Below are 25,792 nucleotides of genomic sequence, written 5' to 3'. Positions count from 1 at the left end.
TCTCAAAACCAATAAAGAATGCGTTTTATCAATTTCTACCAAAGAAAAAACATCAATAAAATGGTTCCAACCGAAAAATCGAAGCGGCTGGACAACGCGCTGATGTTTGCAGTACTGTGTCCGTAAACAATAAACAATAAACATATATAATATATTATATTATATATTGTGTTTAGCCATTGTCGTCGTAATCAGTTACGGCCCAGGGCCATTTCCCCGTCATTATATCGAATAATAATATATATAGGCCATACTCTATTATACGTCCCCTAGCGTGTGCTTCCCCTTTAGGATATACCTCGTGTTCGCCAGTGTTGTACGCCACTGGCGTGTGTCGGTAGTGCCTTGTATAAAGTCCCGTCTTTCATCCTCACCCTGGTCGCTCACCATCCGTCTGTCCGTCCGTTTGTCTGTCCGTCGGCTTATATTAAGCTATTATTATATAGCACGCGCGCGTGTTTATTTCTCCGCAGCACCAATCGCGTGATAACAATTTATATTTATCACGTTTCGGTTCTATTCGCGCGACACGATAAAACGACAGATTTTATGAGGGCACCGTATAAAATTCCCCACGTTCCCCATTCCCCCTGCACCACAAACAACGTTCGCGAATTTGGCAGAATCCGAATTGACTGCCGAACCGTAAAATAAATACACGACTATACTGCATTGCTCTCCGAAAACCAAATCCGCCGCGCAGTCATCTGCTCTGTTCGCACTGCGATTGTTGCACGACATCACAATATAATATAATTTATATATTTTACTGCAGTCTGCAAGCGCACAAATAGTATACAACTGCCGATATAATATATACATTTACAATATATTATAATACATATTAGGTGTATTATATCATACGGGTTCACGTGATCATATATCAAATAAACAAAACGAAAAACAAAATATATTATGATAATATTATGAGTTTAAAATATATTATACGACAAATCGGAAAGATATCGTCAAGAAATAATATCGCATTTATTATGTAAATAAATATTTTATAACAATAAACCCCTTCAAAACGACACTGCATATGCAGATTTATATTTACATTGGATAATACAATAATAATTCCTAATTTTATATCGGATTTCCGAATCGTCCGGCTCGTACGACTTCATTACATTATTCACAGTAAAAAAAAAAAAAAAATGAAATCATTCGTAGCCGGAAGGGGAAAGCAGTAAACTCAAATGTTTACGAGACCAAAGACGGTCGTGGTACTATATTAGTTCGTATATAATATTATATGCATAATAAAGTGTATATTATTATTATACATCAGTTTATTATGTATCGTCCCCGCATTCTTTCTGGATATTATAATATATTATATTTTGCGATATCGATGACAATCGACGATAAAGTACGACGCGTCCATCGCATAATACGCTGTTGTTCTGTGTGTATTGGGTGTTATGTATACCACTGTACCAGTGATAGTACCATCACAACACGGATAAAAATTATGACGACTAACATAATAGACGGAGAAAACTCTGATAGAAATATCGGCAGACAAGTAGGTACCTTTTACAATACAGGTAACTAAACAATATGCATTTATATGGTAAAATATTATACCTTCAAAAATATCGTGGAAAACGTGATATATTAAAAAACTAACGTTGGGGCGTTACAAAATTAATAATAATACGTTATTGTTGTTATCGCGCTACGAAGGCCAGACAAACAGAAGTAGGAAAAAAATTCGTCGAAAAAATAAATACGAACCGCGCGGCTCGAAAAAAATTCGACTGCTTATGAGTCGGAGTGCAGTGAAACTCACCGCGCAAAGTGCGGCGGCCGAGGCGCTCTCGGTCCGCCAGCCGCCGCCGCCGTCGCCGCGACCGCCGCTGTTTCGTTCGACGGTATCAGTGTCCACGACGGTGTTCCGACGGTACGGTCGTCCATTGCCATCAGTAACAGTGCGCAAAAATAAAACGGCGGTACAATAAACACAGTGCGCGCGAGTTAAGTTCGACGCGATCGTAAATTTTTTTTTTCGTATTTTCTTTATCGACAAGTTTTGTTTTTTTCGTAAAATAATTTAAAATGTTATAAACATAATATGTGTACATAACTCGTCGCCTTAACGTTTTTTACCGAGGATATTTCGCACGGACGAAATACTTTAGAGTACCTACAATAAATCTTATTGACATAGGTATTTCACACTTATATTTTCAACGTTCCGTCTATAAGTATATACGTATTATACTATAATGGGGTCGATATTTTAGATTGATATTATAATATTATGTATAATATTATTCTGTAATTATTGTAATATAATCTTAACGATAAGACAATAACACGCATATTATATAGGTATAGGTGCAGGTAGTAAAAATATGTACGTATAATGTAATGCCGGAGGCCGGTTGCAAACTTCGACCTGCGGGGACGATTAAAAATAAAAATACGATTTTATTACCGTGTGAACTTTTGAGACCTGTGTAGGAAAAAAAAATGCGCGTGTCTCGTTCGTGGAATTAAATACAAATAATGTTAATTAATTCATCAATTATTGAAATACCGACCTCTTCAGTGTATAATTTAGATATTTAGCCATTTTCATCGATAACCCACAATAACCTGTACTTACATGTATTACATTATTACACGATCTATAGCTTAACAATACACGCCCAATTAAAAAAAAAATCGATAAACGTGGTTACACGATGTACAAACATTTGAATAAAAATAAGCAAACTCGCGAGACGCGAGTAAAAACAAAACCGGGTAACGGGTAAAACATATAATATATTCGCACTGCACTTAGAGAAATACATTTTTACCCTCATCCTCTCACGTGTAAACGCTTTTTCCTCGAGAAAATACAATAGTGTATAAATGTTAACGTTTATATACAATAAATACATACACGTACACACATACTTGTTTAAACGATACGATATCATATTTAAGTACAACGCGACGTTTTTTCATTAATCATTCGTGCGGGCGCATTGTGTGGGGTAAAAATTAATGGAGCTTCACCGACATCTCCACGGTGTTCGGACAAATATATATATATATATTATATTGGATTTTGTAGAAATCAATTTCGTTCGGTGAAAACTGAAAAGGCAGCCACCGTTACCATCGCCGCCGACGGAGCAAAATCGAAAAACTTTCGGTGTACATATTATAGAAGTTTTGCTCTCCTTGTAATAATATTTCCATTCATTGCCCACCGCTAATTATAACAGTCAAACAGTTCACCAAACACATCACACTCACATATTATATAGTATCATTATTATTGTTGTTGTTTTTGTTGTCGTTATTGTTATATTTGAAGGAGGGGGGAGGAAACATGGTATGAAAGTTAAAAGTGATTAATCATAAATAAAAATAAAAGTTTTGCCGACAAAGTCGTCGCTTATTTCATACAAATTTCTCTGAATTAATTTAATTTTTTTTTTTACTTTCTTTTATAAACGAAATTAAACGAGTAATAAAAAAAAGTAATTAAAACAGACAGTCCAATCAAAGATGATAATAACGCACAAAACTCGAATTCAAAACAGTGATTTTCCCCCCTAATTCACAGAGTTAAAATATGATAAACTCGTGAAAAGTTTCTGACACGCTTAAGTTAAAGCTGACAAAAGTATTAAAGTAATAGGAGGTACGGACTTGTTCAGTATAAACATTATAATATTTAACGGCTGTTGAATCATTCATATTTTATCGGATAAGGTTTAATTCCACTGAAAATCGTATAAATAATTTTAAATGTTTCAAAATGTATCTAGACCCTTGGTAACCACAGCGAGAAATAGCCTAGTTTTGTAATAATAAATTGCGTTTAGCAATCGAATTTGCATTAAAATAATAAAATATTATTTACTTCAATAGATCTATATACATCGTGGTGGGCAGTAAAAAATCGCATCTTAATTGCATTACTGTAATTATTGACGTGGCGGTTTTGCGAACTTGGAAAGATGCAGGCGACAAGGTGATTAATTATCCTTTGGGGGCGGATATATACGTAAAACATTAACCCGACAAAGGGTGGCAGTAATAAGTTAATAATTTTGGTTTAAGTTCGGGGTTCTAAGAAAGTTACACTATACATATCCACGCAACCGCGTCTACTATGAATAATAGTATATTTATATAGAACGGGAAAAACATCGCAACGTTTTATCTTTTGTAGAGGAGTTTGTGTGTTTAAACGAGATTTGCCTAGGCGGAAGTTATTTGAAAAGCTACGATGACGGTGTTTCCAGTTTTCCACACTTAGTTTAAATTAATGTGCATTTACAAATTTCTTTTACCTCCTGGTTGAAAAATATAAAAATACATTATAAAGAAATAATCGGTTGAAAAATTAAAACAGCGTACGCGCGGCAGAATTTTGAGGGATTTTCCACTTACTTGCGCCTTGCAATTATAATATTTTTAAACAAACATCAAAACACGGATGGATGAACACGTGTTTGCGAAAACAAAAGTACCCTAAATGTAGGTCAGTGGATACGTTCTATCCGTATAGTGATGTTTGTTTTTCAATAAGATTTATCATAAATGCATATCCCAATAGGCAATAGTTAAACAGTGTAGAATAATCGTCCGTACCTCCATAAAAATAAAAATTCGACCCAATATATGATAAAAGTATTAATGATAGGTAATAACTACCTAAACAAGGATGAGCTAAAATGAATAGTTTAAATAAAGGTGTATAATATTGTTATGTGCATATGATTGGGATTTGGATTTGTTTCTATAATAATATTATTCTACAGAATACGCGGGTGGTTTTCGTCAAAGGTCTGAGCAATATTTTATTCCAGCGTTCTAAACACGCACGTGATTACACGTCACACATTCGATTGTGTGTGAACTGTCAACACAATTATCGGACGTATTATAATATTATGATGATTTATTAATTATTGCAACAACTAAACACGTTGGTCATGTACTCGCATCAACGCCGCATGTATATCTAATATTTATCGATTCGATAGTTAGCCGGAAAACATTACTATTCTATGGCAATTTAAAATGCACAGGAGTTGTACAATGAAAAACAAAAAATGTAAAATGGGTAAAATAAAAAAAAATCTTAACGAAGAAGAAGTGAAGATCAACTTGCTATAGTCTCTCTCTCTCTCTCTCTCTCTCTCTCTCTCTCTCTCTCTCTTTCCGTTGCAAAAAACGGCGGTAAACATTGCGTGATTTTTAAGTAAATAGAAAATTATTGTTTTTCCATATTCTAAACAAACACCCCACGACACCTGCAGCTCCTATACTCCCCCCCACGATTCCTTGATAATCACGTCAAGTGCTTCGAAAATATACACATTACGCTTCCAGCGTCGTTGAGTTGTAACTAAACTGTAGAACTGTATAAGCAATAAACAGAAAACACATTTAGAGACGCGAATTTCATGGCCCTTAACGAATACCTGTTATTTGTATAATAATTATATATATAAAATATTATCGTATTATATAAACGAATATTTTTGCAGAACAGCGGCTGTCGCTGAGTTCTTGACTTATGTCGTCAAGGTTTATATTTACAACAACAAAATTCGATACGCGTCTATCATTTCTTTCAGATTCTTTATAATCATAGTTTTTTTTATAATATAACAACGGCATCGGATTAGACAGAGCCACAGAGGTACGCCCGACAAGACTATTATACGCAGTAGGAGTTTACAATAAATAATAATATTAAAATAACATGAAATTAAAAACTTTAAGTGCCTATATAAAATATTATTACACCTCCTAACACGTGTTTGAAAGCATTTTAAATTACTCGTTGTACTACGCATTGTCGCGTTGTGTATGGATAGCACGGTTAGGTTTATACGGACGTGCATCTAAAAAAAAAAGCTAAAAAACTTATCTGAGGGTAGGTAGGTAGATAATAATAATGTATTCCCGTATATATAAATGTGCTTCGTTCTTAATATTTCCCGCCAGTAAGGTAAAAAGAACTTTCTGCGGCGTCTCGGAAATTATTAATATATGTTTAACGTTACACCGGGTTGTTTACGAATATTCGGGCTGTATGCATAACCCAAGCCAGCGTTTTAATAAGTACATAATAATATTATGGTACCATAGACATTTTACGATAAAAAAAAATCACACACACACAAAATAATAATATACAAGACCCAGACAAATTCGATAAATAAATCTCGGCGTACGAATGTTTTATTTATATTTGATACGGTTAATACCGCAATTATTCAGAGGGGTTTTTATTAGGGATAGGCAGAAAACGTGACTTAATCCATTTTTTTTTTATTTCTGTTTTTTTACGACTTAAACCCTAGGAGCGTTTAATCGGCCAGGAATCGCCGCGGAAAAGCGCCTCCTGTGGCCCATAAAGTGTCGAAGAATGTTTTAACGATCAGTCCTAACCCTCGTCACCGTCGCATTGTACTAGAAATCGGCACGTTTATTATGGGAGTTTGGGTAAACGTTGCAAACCGGAATTATGATTTTTTTTTTTTTGTCACCCTCATTGTATGGGAATACAATTTATTTGGGTCAAGGGTTCGTTGTCAAAGGATATTCGAGTATGTTTGCTCCACCGGAAGGATGCTCAGGGGAACACATGACGACAACGGTGCAAAAGAGAATTGTTAATTAGGAACAATATGTATTTTTTCGCATGTACTTGAACGTATATTTTATTTTATTCCATACTAAAACGCTCACAGCAGAGTCAATAAGTTATTCAAAATTATTTGTTTGATATCTAAGTGCTTGTTTAGAATAATCGATTCAGAGAGGGGGAAACGGTAAATTTACAAGCCAGCGTAAGCATTATAGCATACACAGGGAGAATATACACAAGAAACCAGCGACTTATGCGACTAATTCACGTACATGCCACGGACGGCACGACAGAGTGGGAAATAAGTGACTATCTATATACTGTACAAAACCATGTAGCAAAGTGGTACCTACTCAAAAGTTCATAAGCGTATAATATTTTACGAGACTATTTTAACACATCTACAGCGCTTTTAGGGGAAAAGGGAACGTCCATCACTGGCAAGGGAGCTCGTTTTTCAAACGTGCAAACACTTTGTCATTACAGTTAAGATGTAATTCGGCTACCTCCCTAGTTCTGAGGGCGTATTTATTCCTTGTCTTGGTAATGTTTAATTCTTATTATTACACCCGAATTCCCACCATCTTCACCATTAACTCTCTCGGAAAAATGTACTTAAATGCTGTGTTTATTTTTATTCCTTCCCAGTCTTAAAACCGAAATACAATCAGGATAATATTATTTATTCCTCCGTACAAAAAACGCATGAAAAAACTGAGTTATAAAGATTAGTTTAAATTGTATTAATTCTAGGCACTATAATACTGACACATATTATAATAGTTCGTGCGATTGGGTTCGAGTGCATGTTTTCTTTCGTTATCTTTAGGTATAGTCATTATCATTATATACGTGACACCTCTGTGTGCAATGTACTAAGTAGGAATACAAATATAATGAATAAGTGGGCGAAAAGCAAATAACATTATTCATGTGTATAATATTACGTGTCGGTTGTGTATTGTTTTCAGTACAGTGAATGGTCAACAGACGCGTTTACGACGGCGGCGCGGCAGGCCTAAAATGGACAAGTGGCGATGACCAGCGGGAACGGTCGGACGACGGCGGACGATGACGCCGTTGCATCAGTGGACTGCACTGGTCGCGGCTGTGCTGGTAATCAGTGGCCACGTGGCCAGTGCTCAAAGTCTATGCGACACACCGCAGTGCGAATGCGATGACTCCCAGTCACAAGTCCGGTGCTCGTGCCGCAAAGTGCCTCACGAATCGCAGGTAAATCCATGTCAATTCGGACACAAAAAAATATAGACGTAAATGTGAAATAAAATGAGTGTATATGAGTATAATATGGGTAGCTGGCGTTACTTCCATAAATTGTATACGAGTATATACGACCACGCGGTGTAAGCGATATGACGGAAAACTTGGCAAAAAAAACTTTTAGACCCCCTTGGAACAGGTGTGGTTTTTTTTATACGATATGTTTCTCCTCTCCTTGTGATATTTTTGAAATTTCCATTTAAATATATTTAACTCGGGCCCTTCCATCCCTCGTCGCACCGTTCTTTTAGAGAAGGGCGTGTCGTAACGCATAGTTGATGATAATTTCAACGTAACGCTACACAAATTACTTTTTCGCGTGTTGTGTAAGCCGGTAACCTTTTATATAAATAAAAAAAAAAAAGTGTCACCTCACTGCAAATTTTTTACCCTCGACCAGCTGTTTTTAAAAAGATTTCTTTTACCTAGATTTTGTTACATTAATAATAACATTATAAATGAGGGGGAGAAATGTTATTTATATAATAAATGAAAAAAATACACGCGGTGCTTCTCATTGCCTCTTTTAATGACAGGTTTTTGGTTCAACAATTTTTTTTCCTAAAGAAATGAGTCGAGACACGATTATCCGATGGCGATTAATTAATGAGAAGACCCAAAGAAAAAACCAAGTATACAAAGAGGAGGACGGGGTTCCGGGGTAGCGGAAGATCGATCGGGACAAAAGCCCGGGACGTGAACAAAATAAGAGCGCATTCGGGTCACTTTTAAAATCCTCAATGATGTAAAGCCCAACATCTATTTTCAGTCGGGTACACATATGTCATCGTTAGCGAACGCTGTCGAAGTATTTCCCGGACCGGGAGGAAAAAAAATAAAATATACCGAAGCTCGCGAAATAACGTTGCGGTGACAGTGGCGGCGTGGAGAGGGCACCCTGCACCGTTAAATAAACTGACATTAATTATTAGTCGTGGCTCGTGGGGTGCGAGTATTGGTGGAGGCTACTGGGAAATGGCAAGTGGGGAGAAGAATCCACAATTCCCGAGGTGAGATAACAACCGCGTGTTCGTTTAAAGTGTACGGCGGCGTTTGTAGTATATGAAAGAAATGTAAACGTACGATTAAGATACCGCGAACTGGGAATTCCGCCACCGCCGAAGCGATCGTGTTTTGTGACTACATGCACCATGCACCCATCGACCCCAGATAAATAAAACTCAAGGAATTATCCTCTAGCCATACCCTTCACCCCGCAGCGGTAAAGGCAAGCTGCTCCAGCGACCGAGAAGGCACTTAGCCGACGTGTTTTCGTTGTACGAAAGTTTTGCTGCAAATAGCACTACTGCACAATATTTCCCCACAAAAGCCACCACCTAATCCGAAACATCAAGAACTCTGTACACACACAAACACACATTTTGTACGCGAAATGCAGACCTCCAAAATTGACAAAGGGATCGTTTGGGGTCCGGGACGGCCATTTAATCCTTTCGGTCGCGCGTATACCATTGTTTTTCTTGACCGCCGTCGTCGTACTAGCCGCCCCAACGCTATACGGCACCGGATAAACTATAATTTATTACCAATTTTCGTGTAGAACAAAATAACATCTCCGGATCCCATGCAAACTCGTACCAACATATTATACATACGGGGTAGACCACCTACACTAGACCGCTCACTCTATACACGCGTTGTAACGTAAATAAAAAGCAATTCGATTTTAAACGAGCCTGGTTATAACATAATTAATATCCACAAAAAGCATTATGAGTGATAACAACTATCGGTTTAATGTTTCAGGATCTCGTGTTGAAAGCTCAAGGACCGGGACACGTGCCACGAGTAGCCACCAATGTGATCGTGACACAATGCGACCGGGTCAAAGTGATGGCCATGGCGTTCGACGGGGCAAGGTCGCTGTGGACCGTGGAAATCGAATCGGTGCGCCGGCTGGAAATGGCGGACGAAGCGTTCGGTTGGTCGGAAAACGGTGGCGGCGGCACGGGACAGCCGCCACAGCAACAGCAGCACCATCACCACCAGGGGCTCACGGTGACCATAACGAACGTGACATCAGTGCCGGAGGTGCCCAGCTACGCGTTCCGCGGCCGACTACGGTCGGTCACGTTCAACCAAGTCCGGATCGATGTGGTCCGGCCGTTCGCGTTCAGCAGCCTGACCGGGACGACGGGCCGGATCGAGTTCAGGGACACAGTATTCGGGCAGGTAGACCAGCAGGCGTTCAAGAAGTTCGCCGTTAACGAGTTCGTGTTAAAGGGGTGCCGGTTCGAGGGCGCGGCGCCCAGCCGCATGCTCACCGAGATCACGGTGCACGACGAGTTCCGCCTGGACGACGTGACGTTCCTGGTGGTCCAGAGCTATGCGTTCCGCGTGCACGGGCCCAAGGTGTTCCGGGTACAGAACAGCCGGGCGGGGTGCGTGAGAAGCGGCGCGTTCGAGGTCAAGTGCCGCGGGCCCGCGTTCGTCGAAGACAACGCGTTCGGCCGGCTGGAGCGCGGCGCATTTGCCGGGGTCACGGTGGACGCGCACAAGGTGGCCGAGGCCGATTATCAGGAGTTCGTGTTTGAGAACAACACGGTGGCCGAGTTCGAGGACGACGCGCTGGTATTCGACACCAACGGGTTCAGGCCGCGCATGGACTGGCTAATCGTGGGACGTGCGTGCGGGTGCCCGGCACGGTGGCGCACCGACCTGGTGGCATTCTCCAAGGACTATCCGCGGAACACCGACCGTCCCAGTTGGGTGGTTGAGCAGACAGCGTGGTGCGCGACACCGGACGACGACGGCGTCGGCAACTTCGGTCAGCTGGTCAAAGCGCAGCAGTACGACGAGGCGCATTGCTCGGCGGGCGGCGGACGCGGCGGCGGATTGATGGGCCGTTACTACCTGACGTTCGTGGCCGTGGTGGCCGTAGCCGCACTTACGGCCACGCTCGTCGGTTGGGCCTGGTACAAGAAGCGCAAACGGGGCCAGTGGACCAACGTGCCGGCGTCGTCGCCGCTCAAGAACCGTTCGATACTGAAGAATGGCGGTGGCGGTGGAGGCGGCAGGAGCGACAAGCGCAGACATGTCATGGTCATGCCCGAGGGAAAGACTTACAGAGAAACGGAGTTGCATGTGATCGTGGAGCGCACGGGTTCGACGGACAGTCAGTATAGGTCTACGACTAATTACCAACATCAGAGAGCAACACAACCGTTGACCAGTGATTTGTAACGGGTTTTTATTCCCGACTCCTATATGGTGTTTATTTATATTTATGATTTTTTTTTGATTTTTGTAACCTATTCCGATTTTTTCCGTATTATATAATAATAATATATTATGTACAAATGAACAAATTTGGCCTAAGACGTCAGTTTCTATATGATCGGTATTTTGTATTTTATTTGTGATCATGTTTTGTAGGCAAACGACTGACTGCAATAATGTTTCATAATAATTATAATTATACTATAACTAGGTATGTTATTATCTCCACCAGTCGCCAGTGAACAAATAAACGGGTTGTGTTTTATTGAGTTAAACAATTTGCTTCTGAACAATAAATATCTAATGTTTTCCTTTTATAATAATATTAAACGTGCATACGTATACAAATTTTATTTTAGTAATTAATTTATCCCATTGTGCCCTGTCAAGATTTTAATTTATCATGAGAAAAAAAACTTAAGGGAATAACGAGAAACGGGGAATTGCAAAAATTGAATCTTGCAGTTAACACATTTACTGAATTAATAAGTTAATTGTAGACATTAGATAACTATTAGACAACGAATACTACATTATTCTAAAATATCAAGGAGATAATAAACTTATCGCTATGTATTATTTTCTTAATCTTTAATATGACATATTATAGATTAGGACATTGTCTTTAAAATACTGAGGACCGACATTCCACGGCATAATACTAATTAATAAATGATATTTTTCACGTCAAAATTTTTTTTAATTTTTTATGTTAACAATTTAAAACATACATTTGTAGTAAAGCGGATAGAAAATATTTAATAGAACTATTACAATTTTAAATTAGAAATTAGAAAATAAAGATAACAATCTAAAAAACTGTATCATCAAAAAAAGGTATGAAAAAATTATTAACCAAACTTTATAGTCATATAGATTAATTATATTTAGTATATTTAACGCTATGCCACATTTGAAAATAATTAACGTAATTAAAATTACTCATTACTCTATACTAATTTATTGACTCAAAGTGCGTCTAAAATGGTATACTTCTCAGTTCTTGTTGTTGTTAATCTTTTATATTAAAACAAATCTAAATATATCAAAACAATATACAAGACTAAAATTCAGAACATTATTTTTGGTTTGAAAACAAATATGAATATTCATAAATCGTTTGTATCAAAATAGTTTTCGAAATTATGAAAATACAAAGAAAAAGAGAATAAATTAAAAAGTTAATAAAATTATAACATATATTATATATATTTCAATTCAATTTGATAGTATACCAGTAATGTAGGTTTATGTTTTGAAGGATTTCCTACGGTCACAGAATAGATAAATGCTAATTGTTATTGAAAAAAATAATGGGATTATTTATAGATAAAATAAGTTTTTTTAATACTATTTCTATTTACGATTTAATTAATGCTTATCCGCCAATATCATTCACGCATTACTGTTATATATTACTTTAGCTATATGCATTGTATTTTAAAAAGAATATCTCTGAATAACAATACATTTTTATTCAATTTATGTATTGCGAAGAACAATTGTAGAATACTTAACAAAAGTCGAATAATCGTCTTAAGAAAAAAAAGGTGGGTAAGTGGATGTCGCTCTGCTGTACAGTAGGTTACAAGTGGGTCACTTGTAATGGATGGTGTTAAATTTGAATTCAATGATATAATATCATTGTATAAGAAAAACCATTCTTAGCGAAAACGGTCAGTCAGCCTATGATATTACCAAGTATATTTGATGATATTATTGTGAATAAAGTAATTTATATATAACCTATTTACGTGGAGCCTTGTTTTAAATGTTAACCAAAAGTTAAACATTTTATACATTTTTAACCACAAAATAATTAATAAATTATAAATTTGATAAATGTTGTCAAAATTGGAACTTTAAATGCTTATAAAAAAAAATTGTGGCTATGTATTTTTAATATTTTTCAACTGCTATTATAACGATATATCAGGAGCTTTATATTAAATATTCATGCTTTTTTACCCAACAAATAAAATTTTATTGATATTTATAAAAAAAAAACTAAAAATTGAAAACTAACAATGTCCGTAAACAGCTCAAAAAGTGTCAAATTATTTTCAAACAAATTGTGTTTTATTGACATTCATAGAAAAAAAAATAATAAAATTGGAAACTGATAATAATTTTCAAAATTTTATAGTGTATAGAAAATGCTAATATAAACATTCAGTGAAATTTTCAAGTATCTACAGTCATTCGTTTTTTATTTACAATAAAATAAGAAAATTGTTACATAAGAAATCGAGTAAATATCAAATGTTGTAAAAATATCAATTTCAGACCCTCATAAAAATTTAATTTAAGTTTCTTGTAGACTTTTTTTTTTTGATAAAGGTAGACAATATTATGAGTAATCTTCTATTAAATTTTCAAGCTTTTTTACTCAACAAGTAAAATTTTATTGATATTTATAGAAAAAAAAACTAAACAAAATGGAAATTGACAATGTCCGTAAAAATGTCCGTAAACAGCTCAAAATAAGTAAAAATATTTGGAAAATGTTATGGTGTATAGGAAATGCAATTATAAACACTCAGTCAACATTTCATGTCCCTACGGTCATTTGTTTTAGAGTTACACCAAAAACCAAAATCGATTTTCTCGAAAACATATTTTGCGTAAAAATTCCTGTTTTTCCTAAATTTTTCTTTTGTTTTTCACGTCGCTTTTGAAAACTACTAGGAAATTTTTACTTTTGACCCCCCAAAGTATCAACTAGATTCACTTTCCTATCCGAAAAGTTACTGTTGAAGAAAATCCAAGCACTTTTACTGTCCTAATAGGTGATGACAGACACAAAAATAAAAAAAAAAATTTTAAAATAAACACACATCATTGTAAAATCAACACATTCATTGCTTCGCTCAGAATCTAAAATTAATGAAATACTCTGAATAATTTTATTTTAGTTAATTTCACTCGAAGTCGTAGTAAATCAATTTTATTTGAATATTTAAGTACCTACCTAGTACTTCAAAGTTACTTTAGTTTCTATTCCTACATTTAAACTTAAAACTATAACAAAACACTGCGCTTATAACAAAAACACTGGTCTCCGGGTATTTTCGTTATCCTATTCTCTATTCAATTCTTCCCGATGAGTATTTATAAATTATAATGATAAATTACGTAATAACCAATGGAATAATGGATTATAGTCCACGTGCATGCAGGACTAATGTAATATTATTCTAATCACTCACCTCAATGGCAAAACCCCGTCCATGACCTGCTGAATGTTAAGAAATGGCGCCAACGCAAATCCTTTTTTCAATAACCCCGAGTGTTTAGCATACACCTGATCAGCAGCTGATACTGAACCTTGTTCCAAGCCATGCGTGGAATCGTCTACGAATACAATTTGGTAAATTTATTTATTTATTTTTAAATTTCAAACTTTTCAAGGGTGTATAATTACCGTTGGGTAAAATTATATCACATTTTAAGAGTGTTGAGACGCACATCCCTCCGAGGAACGAAAGTTCAGTTTCCAAATGAACGAGACCATAGCCAAGAGCTTGATATTTACTTAGCTCTTCTACTTCGTACCCAATTACTAGACAACGAAATCCATACCGAGAAATCCTGTCGTTCTTAAGATAATCCGACGCAGTTTCCAGTGAAAACATGACTTCGTTACCTATATGTTAACACATTGATAAAACGAAATGTTTTCGTGCCTAACAAATTTTAAATCTAAATATAATATATACCGGGCAACATAACAGCAGCAAACGGCCACTCCATTGGGTCATTACTAAATTTTTTCAAAACCGGTATGTAAGGAGTAGTAACTACGTGTTTGTTATCATCATCACTATAATCTCGATAATTTGGTATGTAAAGTTGCAATGAATCTTCAGTCTGTGCAGTACAACTTCGTGGATCAAACTCTAGACACAACCATTTGACTTCTTTTGGGAATTTAACTCTAATAACAAAAAACACACCAAAGTAATTTAATATGAATTTAACAGTAAATAATAACTGAATAACAACAATGATAATAAATTAATTAGGTAAGTACTTGTAATTAGACACGGTCGCAGCTGTATATGGATGATCGCTTTCAACCCATGCATAATGATGGGACGTTGTTGTGCATTTGGAGTCTCTGATTTCAGTTTTGGAGGATTTGAACTTTCCGAACTGTTTTGACCCATCCAATTTATCACTCAGGTCTTTATGCATTACGTCTAATTTGTTAGCGGAGTACAAATTAATGGACGTCACAGCCGGTAGCAACTTGTTTATGAGCTCCAAGACATGAATAGCGCTCTGGAAATGGATAATGCATGCAAAAATCGTTAAATTATATTACTCTACAGCTTCTAACATCATACCACATAAATAATTATTAAAGATTATTATACCTTCGCGTCTTTGGAAAAAGATGTCAGCGGGCCAATATGCGCCAACACCAACGGAAGTAATACATTCACAATAGCCGATTCTCCTAAATATTTATACACAAGTGGATCTTTTTTTAATTTTTCAACGCTCATATTTATTAACTCCATTGACTTTTCTACAACTGTTTTCAACAATGATAATGTACTCTCCCGAGCTTTGAGTTTATTACACACTTTACGTTCAAAATCGCAATTCTTATCATGACTGTTACTAACAAAAGGTAATTTAAAATTAGAAATCAATTTAAAATTGTACATCATATTCATGTTACCTATAATAAAGTATATAAGGTATTTGACCACGAGATTGGGTGGTTCCATTTAAGCTTAATGAGCATGTATTAAATGAAAAAAGTGTATTGTCGTGTCCTTTTACACAACTTAACCCCATGTCACCGTTATTTGTTCGGCCACCATAGTTTCTTAGACGGATAGCATACTTAACTCTTTCCTAATAATTGTAAATAAACAAATGTATAAATGTGTGCATTTAATCATTACGAATATTAAATTTTCCTTTTTACCTTAATTCGTATTGGGTGATCAAATTTTAGATCCGCAACGTAATTCATTGCACTATCATCTGGCCCAAATGACCCTCTAGTTACTATTAAACTTTTCCAACGATTACCATGAGGTTCATCAAATTCCAACTGTTTTTTCTATAAAAATTATAATATTAAGTACATATATTTTGATCGTAAAATAAAAAAAATATTTTTAAAGTAAATTATTTATAACCTCAGCCAACAGTTCAAGTTCATATTCGTAATTTCCAATTCCAGCAAACACCCCACAACCGGCAATAGCAATACCGGCACGATCTACCCAGAAGCAAATGGCATCAGGAGAACCATTACCAGCATTCCATGTTTTGGTTTGATTGATTTTAGCAAATCTAGATGGAGTGGTTAGCAAAATTTCTCTTTCATTAACTATTTCTGTTCCATCCTGAAAAAAAAGAAAATTGTAATGCTTAAAATTGAACAACTAAGTAAGTCCGTTTTATTACTTCAGATAAAGTAGCTTGAGATGATAGTTCAGCTACAACCCTCGCGACAAGATGCGAGCAATTAGTAGAAAGTGATTTCAAATCGTTATCAGGTTTTTTTCCGTTCAGTATCACATTTCGCACTGGTAACCCTATTATGTCTAAAAGATGTGTGAGTAATACTTCCCAATTCGGTTCACTTTTTAAACTATTATGGGCTGCTGATGTGGTAGCGTTAACTAATAATGGATAATAATACTGGTGGTCTTGATCTGATGATCCAGATTTATCAAGTTTAGTTGGTTTCAATATTGGCATAAGTTCACGAAGTCTATATGTAGTGTTACACAATGCAGCCACTACCGCAGTGAGTAGCTTATTCTTATGATCACTCTAACAAAATTATAACAAAATTAAAACAATGCATATTGTAGACGGCAGTTCTATTAAAAACATCTTACATTTTTTTTGTCCATCAATAGTTCCCATAGTGAATATAATTTCAAATGAGGTGTTGGGTAAAATGCATGGTAACATGACACAAATGTCATATGACATTCATTCAATATTTGATTTAACCATTTAATACACTTCATAATTTTCACTACTTCACTACCTGTCAAAAAAAATTTGAAAAAAAATTAAGTAAATATAATATTCTATACATTTTATTTTTAGATTCTGAGCCATAGCTATAAGGATTATTAAATTATAATTATTTATTTTTTCGTTTAATATTTTTTGGAGTAGAGGTAGGTACTTAAAAAGTTTCAAATAACCCTTTTATTGATTGGAAAGTAGACACAGATGGTAAGCACTTTATAGAGGTCATTTTTGTTTGACATTTTAATACAAGATTAATTATAAAATATTATTATAACTTTACATAAAAAATCTCAAAATTCCTTTGTCAGCTACCTACTTTTTTTATGTACAGGTACTTTTATAAATCTTGTTTTATCTGTTAAGTATATAAAAAATTGTATCCAATAAAAATGATTGAATTTCCGTAGTATTAGATAATATTATTTAACAAAGTTAAAAAAACCATCTACAATATTTATAGGACTAAGATACTGGGTTTATAGATTATAATAGCTATGAACATGTCCGTAATGCATAAAACATAAAAGTCATGTAAAAATCTGCTCATATCCAAACAGTTATCAATTCCATAAAATATTTAAGTGACTGTGCCACAACAATGCCTATGTGTAGAATGCATACTATACATATTACATATACTACAACTCAACCAGTTTCTTGGCACTCAGCAACCGCTACAGTTAAAAAAGTGGCCAAAAAATGTTTTAAATTTAAAATTTTTTAAGTTTAAGTTTCTAATGTTGCCAAAATCTTTAAAACCACAAAGATCAGCAAAATAATATACTGTGGTTCAAAATGTATAACATTTTTAATTCAAATTTTTAAGGATTAAAAATGTAATACGAGATACTAAATTCCTAAAAATACAAATGCACCATTTTTATAGACATTATAATCTTCAGTATTGATGAAATCGGATATTTTAACAAAAATTGAGATTTCAGTTATTTTGTTGTAATTTAAACATAATTATTCAGGTAGTATAGGTACTATGTATTATTATTATTATTATTTATTACTATACTCAATTCAATGTTAGTAATCTTTAAATTAACTTTAAACTATTTAATATTTATATTCCGAACTTATTCACGCCATTCTACGGTACATCGGTATTAATTGACTTATAAGTTAATAACAGGATTACAGATGGTAAATAGTAATATTATATGAAATAATATTACAATAACAATTTATAACTATACATATAACAAATGCTACATTTTTTTGGTTGAAAATGAGTTCAACATACTGTATTACAAATAAAAAAAAGGTGGGCAAGTGGGTGTTGCTCTACTGTACAGTAGGTTACAAGTGTTACAGTAATGGATGGTGTTAAATTTGAATTCAATAATATAATTGTATAAGAAAAACGATTCTGAGCGAAGACGGTCAGTCAGCGTGTGATATTACTAAGTATATATTTTGATAATATTATTGTGAATAAAGTAGTTTATATATTATAACCTATTTACATGGAACCTTGTTTTAAATTTTCAATCTTTAGCTAGAAACGTTGAACATTTCATAATTTTTAACATCAAAATAATTATTACATTTTGTCATAATTCGAACTTAAAATGCTTATAAAAAAAACGTAATATTTTTCATCTGCTATTGTAACAATATATCAAGAGCTGATTATTAATTTATCACGCTTTTTGACCCAACAAATACATTTTTATTGATGTTTATAGAAAAAAAACTAAAAAAATTAAAATTTTTAATTGTCCGTAAACAGCTCAAAACGAGTCAAAATATTTTCAAAATGGTATGGTGTATAGAAAATGGTAATATAAACATTCAGTGAAATTTACATGTAACATGTCGTTTTTGAATTACAACAAAATAAAAAAATGGCTAAATGAGAAATCGAGTGATCCAATGTTGTAAAAATATGAATTTCAAACACTCATACACAAATTTAATTTGAATTTCTTGAAGACATTTTTTTTGTTGATAAAAGTAGACAAATTTATGAGGAATCTTGTATTACATTTTCAAATCTTAGATTTAAAACGAAAAATTGTTTATGTATTTACTAAAAATAATTTGCACATTTTCGTGATTTTTACGTATCTTGTCAAGATTTGAATTTTAAATGCTTATAAAAAAATTGTGACTGGATTTTTAATATTTTTCAATTGTTATTGTAAAAGTATATTGGGACCCTTGTATTAAATTTTCAACAAATAAAATGTTATTGACATTCATAGAAAAAAAAAACTAAATAAATTGGAAACTGAAAATGTCCGTAAACGGTTCATAACAACAAATCAAAATATTTTGAAAATTTTATAGTGTATATGAAATACTTATATAAACAACCAGTGAACATTTCATGTATCAACGATCATTTATTTTAGAATTACACCAAAAACCAAAATCGTTTTTGTCAAAAACCGATTTTGCGTAAAAATTCCTGTTTTTCCTTAATTTTTTGTTTGTTTTCCTGGTGCTTTTGAAAACTACTGAGAATTTTAAATTTCGACCTTCTTAATGCACTAACTAGATTCTCTTTCCCATCAAACAAGATACTGTTGAAGAAAATCGAAGCAGTTTTACTGCCCCAAAAGGGTGATGACAAGCACAAAAATAAAATAATATCCTTAGAAATGTACCTATGCTGACTAATCCACTCAGAATCTTTGTTCATCGTAAACTATGATTTATCATTGAAATAAAATGTACCTGTACATTGTAATGATTGCTGGGACCTACACAATGACGAGGTTAGTCATTCAATACCTATACAAAGAAAAGCAATTCCTTAATTTTTTTATAATTCATTATTTTTTCTAACAAATTTGTTTTTAAACCCATCTTAACCTAAATTTTAAATTTAGTAGATATGTTTTATTAGTAGTATAATATATAATATATCATATTAAATTGTATTGTATAAATTATTTAATAATTATTGAAACGATCAAATTGTTATATTTATAAGTTATAATAGTCCAATTTACAACTTTGCAATACTTTTTATAAACAAGCCCTCCCTTATTACATTATAGGTAGGTACTATATTTACACCACCAAATAAAATTTCTTACCCTATGCATACCTTTTCACATTTTATGTGGATAAACTATAAACATTAAACAACGTTTCTAATGAATTTAAATTATGTTAATATTAGTTTAAAATTAATATTTAATCAATATATAAAGATTAACATTAAACAAAGTATTATCAATCGTTCTTAACTTTTTTTTATATTTAAAAATTAACTACTTTTATATATTTTTATAAACTAATTCAATCTTTTTTTGCATTATAAACAAATACAATTTAAATGTTATCATTTCTAGTTGATTTATGGCAATATTATCTGATTCTTGGTTATTAATTTGGAAGTTGATTTTTTTTTCATCGCATAGCTTATAAATTATAATATCATTATAATATAATTTTTATTCATTTAATTTTAGTATCTCATTCTTTACGTTTAATTAACTTTTCCTGTTCACTTATTTTGATAAGGATAAATTACCTACGTCATGTTTTTGAAACAACGTAGAAGTGACATTGAATCGTTTAACTTCCTAACATAATTAACCATATTAGTGAAAAGATCCTAATAACATGAAATATAAAATAACGTCATTCCATTATTTTACTAATTAACTTCTGTTTCAAGAGAAATTATCAATAGGATACAATTAATTATCAATTTACGGTCTCATACTTTCAACAACTCCAAGTGTATACCGAAAATAGAGATCGAAATCTAAAACTAGCTAGGTAGTGCAAATTATATTACCTTTATTGTCAATAAATATCCTATCAACATTTTTTAAGACTTCGTGTGGACGAATATCTGATAATATTTTTTGCAAAAGTTGTCGAACTTCAACAACGCAACTGGCGAGAGCTTCAGTTTCAGGTAGCTTAATTTTGTCAACTGAAATACATATAAAATATACTCATTGATTACTTTTTACACTAAAATATTTTTTGTAAATTAATCATCAGCACCTTGGTCTGGATATATCTCGTGAATATAAGAACGAAGTAAATGGAAACACGATTTACTTATAAACATCAGTCGTTTAAGTTCACAAATTGACGATGTATCTTTTTTCGATAAATCCATATAAAAGTTTTTCTGTGAATATGGAAGACACATATCTGATATATTTTTATTGATTGTTGTCCATGACCATCGAAGTAACGTTATCAAAGCATTAAAACATTCCTAGGGAACAAACATTTACAGTCAAAATATAAATAGTAGATGGGTATTTAGACACTCTTGTTTAAAATTTCCAATCTGTTCGACTATGCAACGCCACAAATGAATTATACATTTAACATAGGTACAATAACTTTTAGGCCAGAGACTTACAAATACAACACAATTTACACAACATTCAACACATTACACAATCTACAATTCTACAAAACATATCAAAAATACATCGACCTACATTTTAAGTCAGCAAAACGATAAAAGCATACAGACGTTATAATAGTATTTTTATTCATAATATATTTTTCTCTAAAACTAATTTGAGAGAACATTTTTTGGAATTACGTCCATATAATAATTTTGTTACCTATATTATAACTTTTTAAGTATAATATGGCACTGTGTATAGGCAATCAAATATACACCTAATTAAGCCGTCTTTTTTTTACCAGTGTAGGTAGTTAAATAAACACGTCTGATGGCGTAATATATCCGGGACCTGGTAGGTTAGGACGTGTACCTAAGTAAACAGGGATTTGACGACAAAAAACGCCAATCAATCGGCCGTGACGAGAAAAGATGTACCCCATATAATATGCATTGATATGCATATCTATTAGGTTCTTAGTAATCGTTTTTTATGAAACGTCTTCAATATAAACGCCCGGAAGAACGTGTGATACATATGGACATGCAGTTGTAGCGTATATATAAATTATGGTATATGTAGGCAAAAAGGGGAGTTAAAAATTGTGATTAAAAGGTAATTAAAAAAAAACACAATAAAAATATATGTTATTACTTTTAGAAATAAATTATAATAAATGTATTTACGAACGAGGTCTATTTTTCTCGTCGTCTCAGCTAATTCGTCCAATATTTCGTTGGGTAAAATGGCAATGCCTAATAACTAAACACAACAAATCCATTTAAACCATTTTAATTAACAATGATTTTAATAAATAAAACAAAACAAACATTAACGGGTGACAACTACTGACAAGTGATGTCCAGTGCCCAGTGTCCACACAATAATGATAAACATTAAACACTGTAACTATATATTTACTACATAACAATAATGACAGCTGATCATTTCGTAATGTAACCTATAATTTTAAATTATGGTTACAACTTTGGGGATGTCTAGGGTGCGTCCTGTTTTTAATATTTACCTTTCCCAAAGCCCGAGTGCGTCCATCGGGTTTACTGCCAAAACTTTTAAAAGACAGAACCGATGATTGACTAAATACTACATACAATATTATATACGTAATTTTTTTATGACGATTGTGTCAATGGTAAAGCGGAAACTGCTTTTTATTTTAACTTCGATAACCTAACAGAGCACGACTACGACTCATTTAGGTCAATGCGTGTGAGCAATGAACTGATGCGCGAATTTAGTTCCATACTAGACAAGTACCTAGTTACATGTGTTTTTAATTTGTAAAAATTTCAAGTTGAATTATAGATACTAAAAATAATAAATATATATATATATATATATTACAAAAAAGGTGGGTAAGTGGATGTCGCTCTGCTGTACAGTAGGTTACAAGTGGGTCACTTGTAATGGATGGTGTTAAATTTGAATTCAATGATATAATATCATTGTATAAGAAAAACGATTCTGAGCGAAAACGGTCAGTCAGCCTATGATATTACCAAGTATATTTGATGAATGATGATATTATTGTGAATAAAGTAATTTATATATAACCTATTTACGTGGAGCCTTGTTTTAAATTTTCAATCCTTAGCCATAAAAGTTAAACATTTTATACATTTTTAACTACAAAATAATTAATAAATTATAAATTTGATAAATGTTATCAAAATTTGAACTTTAAATGCTTATAAAAAAAAATTGTGCCTATGTATTTTTAATATTTTTCAACTGCTATTAGAACGATATATCAGGAGCCTTATATTAAATTTTCACGCTTTTTTACCCAACAAATAAAAATTTATTAATATTTATAGAAAAAAAAACTAAAAAAATTGAAAAATGACAATGTCCGTAAACAGCTCAAAAAGAGTCAACATATTTTCAACATTTTATGGTGTATAGAAAATGCTAATATAAACATTCAGAGAAATTTTCAAGTATCTACAGTCATTCGTTTTTTAATTACAATAAAATAAGAAAATTGTTACATGAGAAATCGAGTAAATATCAAATGTTGTAAAAATATAAATTTCAGACGCTCATAAAAATTTAATTTAAGTTTCTTCTAGTCATTTTTTTTTTGATAAAGGTAGACAAACTTATGAGTAATCTTATATTACATTTTCAAATCTTAGATTTAAAAAGAAAAATTTTTATGAGTTCTCAACTCAAAATAATTTGCTATTTTTCGTGATTTTTCCGTATTTTGTCAAAATTTGAACTTTAAATGCTTATAAATAAAAACTGTGACTAAGGATTTTTAATTTTTTTCATCTGCCTTTGAAACAATAACCTAGGAGCCTTCAATTAAATTTCCTAGCTTTTTTACTCAATAGATAAAATTTCATTGATATTTATAGAAAAAAAACTAAAAAAATTGAAAACTGACAATGGCCGTAAACAGCTCAAAAAGAGTCAAAATATTTTCAAAATTGTATGGTGTATAGAAAATGTTAATATAAACATTCAGTCAAAATTTCATGTCCCTACGGTCATTTGTTTTGTCATTTGTTACACCAAAAACCAAAATCAATGACAAAAACAGATTTTGCGTAAAAATTCCCGTTTTTCACGTCGCTTTTGAAAACTACTGGGAAATTTTTACTTTTGACCCCCAAAAGTACCAACTAGATTCACTTTCGTATCAGAAAAGTTACTGTTGAAGGAAGCACTTTTACTGTCCTAAAAGGTGATGACAAACACAAAAATAAAAAATAAAAAAATAATAAAAAATTAAAAAAATTAAAAAAAAAACACACATCATTGTAAAATCAATACATTCATCGCTTCGCTCAGAATCTAAAATTAGCTTACCCACCCAAATTCAAAATATATAGGCCAAAATAATAAAATAAATAATAATAATACCATACTACATAACGTTATGGTATACTTATCCGCCGAGACAATGGCCCCTGCACAATACATATTATTAATAATTTTGTAGGGCTATTAGTGCATAGGTTATAGGTTAGGTTAGGCCTATTACTCATTTATTGAATAATTGTTAATTTTAAAACTAAAAACGTATCTCAGTTTATTGAAACAGTGCCCAACCTATATGAACTCGCGTACCAAAATATGTAACTAAAAATATTTCGACGCAAGAATTATATTTATACCTATAAATTATTCAATAGGTACCTATTTTACAATTTATTACGGTTTTCATTATATTTATATTTTGCATTTATAATATTAATAAATATTAAATTAGATTTTTGTTGTTGGATAGTTTGTACTTATTAATAAGGGGTCTGCTCGTGTGTCTTTAATAAGGGCCAATGTTTAGGCAATATGCAATTTCGTTGCCGCCGCCCGTGGCATTGACATTAGTCGTCAATGATGATTAGTGTGAGTTTGATGCAGCGGGTACCGGGCTATCTACGCACACGCCGCATGCGCACTCATGGCGTCAATGGCATCGCCAACCAAAAATAAAAAGCATAACTTTTTGCTCAAAACACGCTTTACAGGAAAAAATCACTCATTGTAAAATGATCTGATTTGATTTTTTTTTTCGTTAGAAACAGGATAATTTCCTACAGGGGGCATTGGATTTCGAATTTGAATTTCGTTGCTTAAAACAAACATAATAAAAATAACAAAAGCTTGTGAAAATCGGTCATATTCAAAATCGTATATGGTTATTACAATTAATAAAATTTTGAAAATCCAAGTCTAATGCGCCCTGTAAGAAATGTTCCTCTTTCAAAATAAAAAAAATATACATATACCTATTGAAATCTGATCACTTTACGAGGCGTGAAAGTTTTTCCAGTAAGGCATGTTTTTGAGCAAAAAAACTGGTCACGTACAAGCATACTTTTCAATTTCTAGTTAATCCAAATTACTAGTGTCTGCGAGTGAGTGTGTAGTGCACTATACGTGGAGATAAATGGAATATTTTTCAAACGCAAATATACAAAAAATACATTCTTCAGATTTAGAGCGGATAGGTTGCTTTACAATGCCATGATGTTTTTTTTGTCATCACATTTGCTTCAATCTATAACATTGAGCATCATTTCTGGTAGCACATTTTAAGCTAGGCGGTATTTTGGAGGGTAAAATAAAGGAAATAACCAATACTTTTCTTAATAGTCCAAAAAACAAGAATGTTTGAGCAACACCAGTTTTCGAAAAATCATTTTTTTTTTTTTTTGTCAGAAAAAAATGACTGTAGACTTTAAATTTTCACCAAATATTTTTACTGGCGTATTATGATATATAAAACAATTTTTCCTTTATGTTCTTGGAAATAATTAAGACC

The 25,792-nt window shown here is 33.0% G+C and overlaps 2 protein-coding genes across 2 annotated transcripts in view; one reads left to right on the top strand and one right to left on the bottom strand.

The window, feature by feature from the left end:
• LOC132943468 (E3 ubiquitin-protein ligase MYCBP2) overlaps positions 1–25,792 on the bottom strand; it is a 280,697-nt gene that overhangs the window by 247,229 nt on the left and 7,676 nt on the right. The window contains 12 exon segments of the mRNA XM_061012481.1: positions 14,347–14,491; positions 14,562–14,783; positions 14,857–15,074; positions 15,171–15,421; positions 15,517–15,760; positions 15,828–16,006; positions 16,080–16,217; positions 16,297–16,506; positions 16,568–16,939; positions 17,008–17,162; positions 20,919–21,059; positions 21,134–21,353. Coding sequence (XP_060868464.1) covers positions 14,347–14,491; positions 14,562–14,783; positions 14,857–15,074; positions 15,171–15,421; positions 15,517–15,760; positions 15,828–16,006; positions 16,080–16,217; positions 16,297–16,506; positions 16,568–16,939; positions 17,008–17,162; positions 20,919–21,059; positions 21,134–21,353 — 2,495 coding nt within the window.
• On the top strand, positions 1,794–11,485 carry LOC132943469 (uncharacterized). Its single transcript, XM_061012482.1, has 3 exons — positions 1,794–2,176; positions 7,588–7,849; positions 9,665–11,485. Exons 2-3 carry the CDS (start codon positions 7,688–7,690, stop codon positions 11,099–11,101), a joined length of 1,599 nt encoding a protein of 532 aa, XP_060868465.1. The 5' UTR covers positions 1,794–2,176; positions 7,588–7,687; the 3' UTR covers positions 11,102–11,485.

Source organism: Metopolophium dirhodum, chromosome 4, assembly GCF_019925205.1.
Source record: "Metopolophium dirhodum isolate CAU chromosome 4, ASM1992520v1, whole genome shotgun sequence".
NCBI classification, from domain to species: Eukaryota; Metazoa; Arthropoda; class Insecta; order Hemiptera; family Aphididae; genus Metopolophium; species Metopolophium dirhodum.
Note: the sequence above shows the minus strand (reverse complement) of the source record. Positions and strands in the feature narration are given on the sequence as shown.

Bases quoted from the DNA above. Each gene is read 5' to 3' on its own strand.
- LOC132943469 (XM_061012482.1), top strand. From the start codon at position 7,688: ATGACGCCGTTGCATCAGTGGACTGCACTGGTCGCGGCTGTGCTGGTA. The intron at 7,850-9,664 runs GTAAATCCATGT...TTAATGTTTCAG, and splicing joins AAGTGCCTCACGAATCGCAG to GATCTCGTGTTGAAAGCTCA.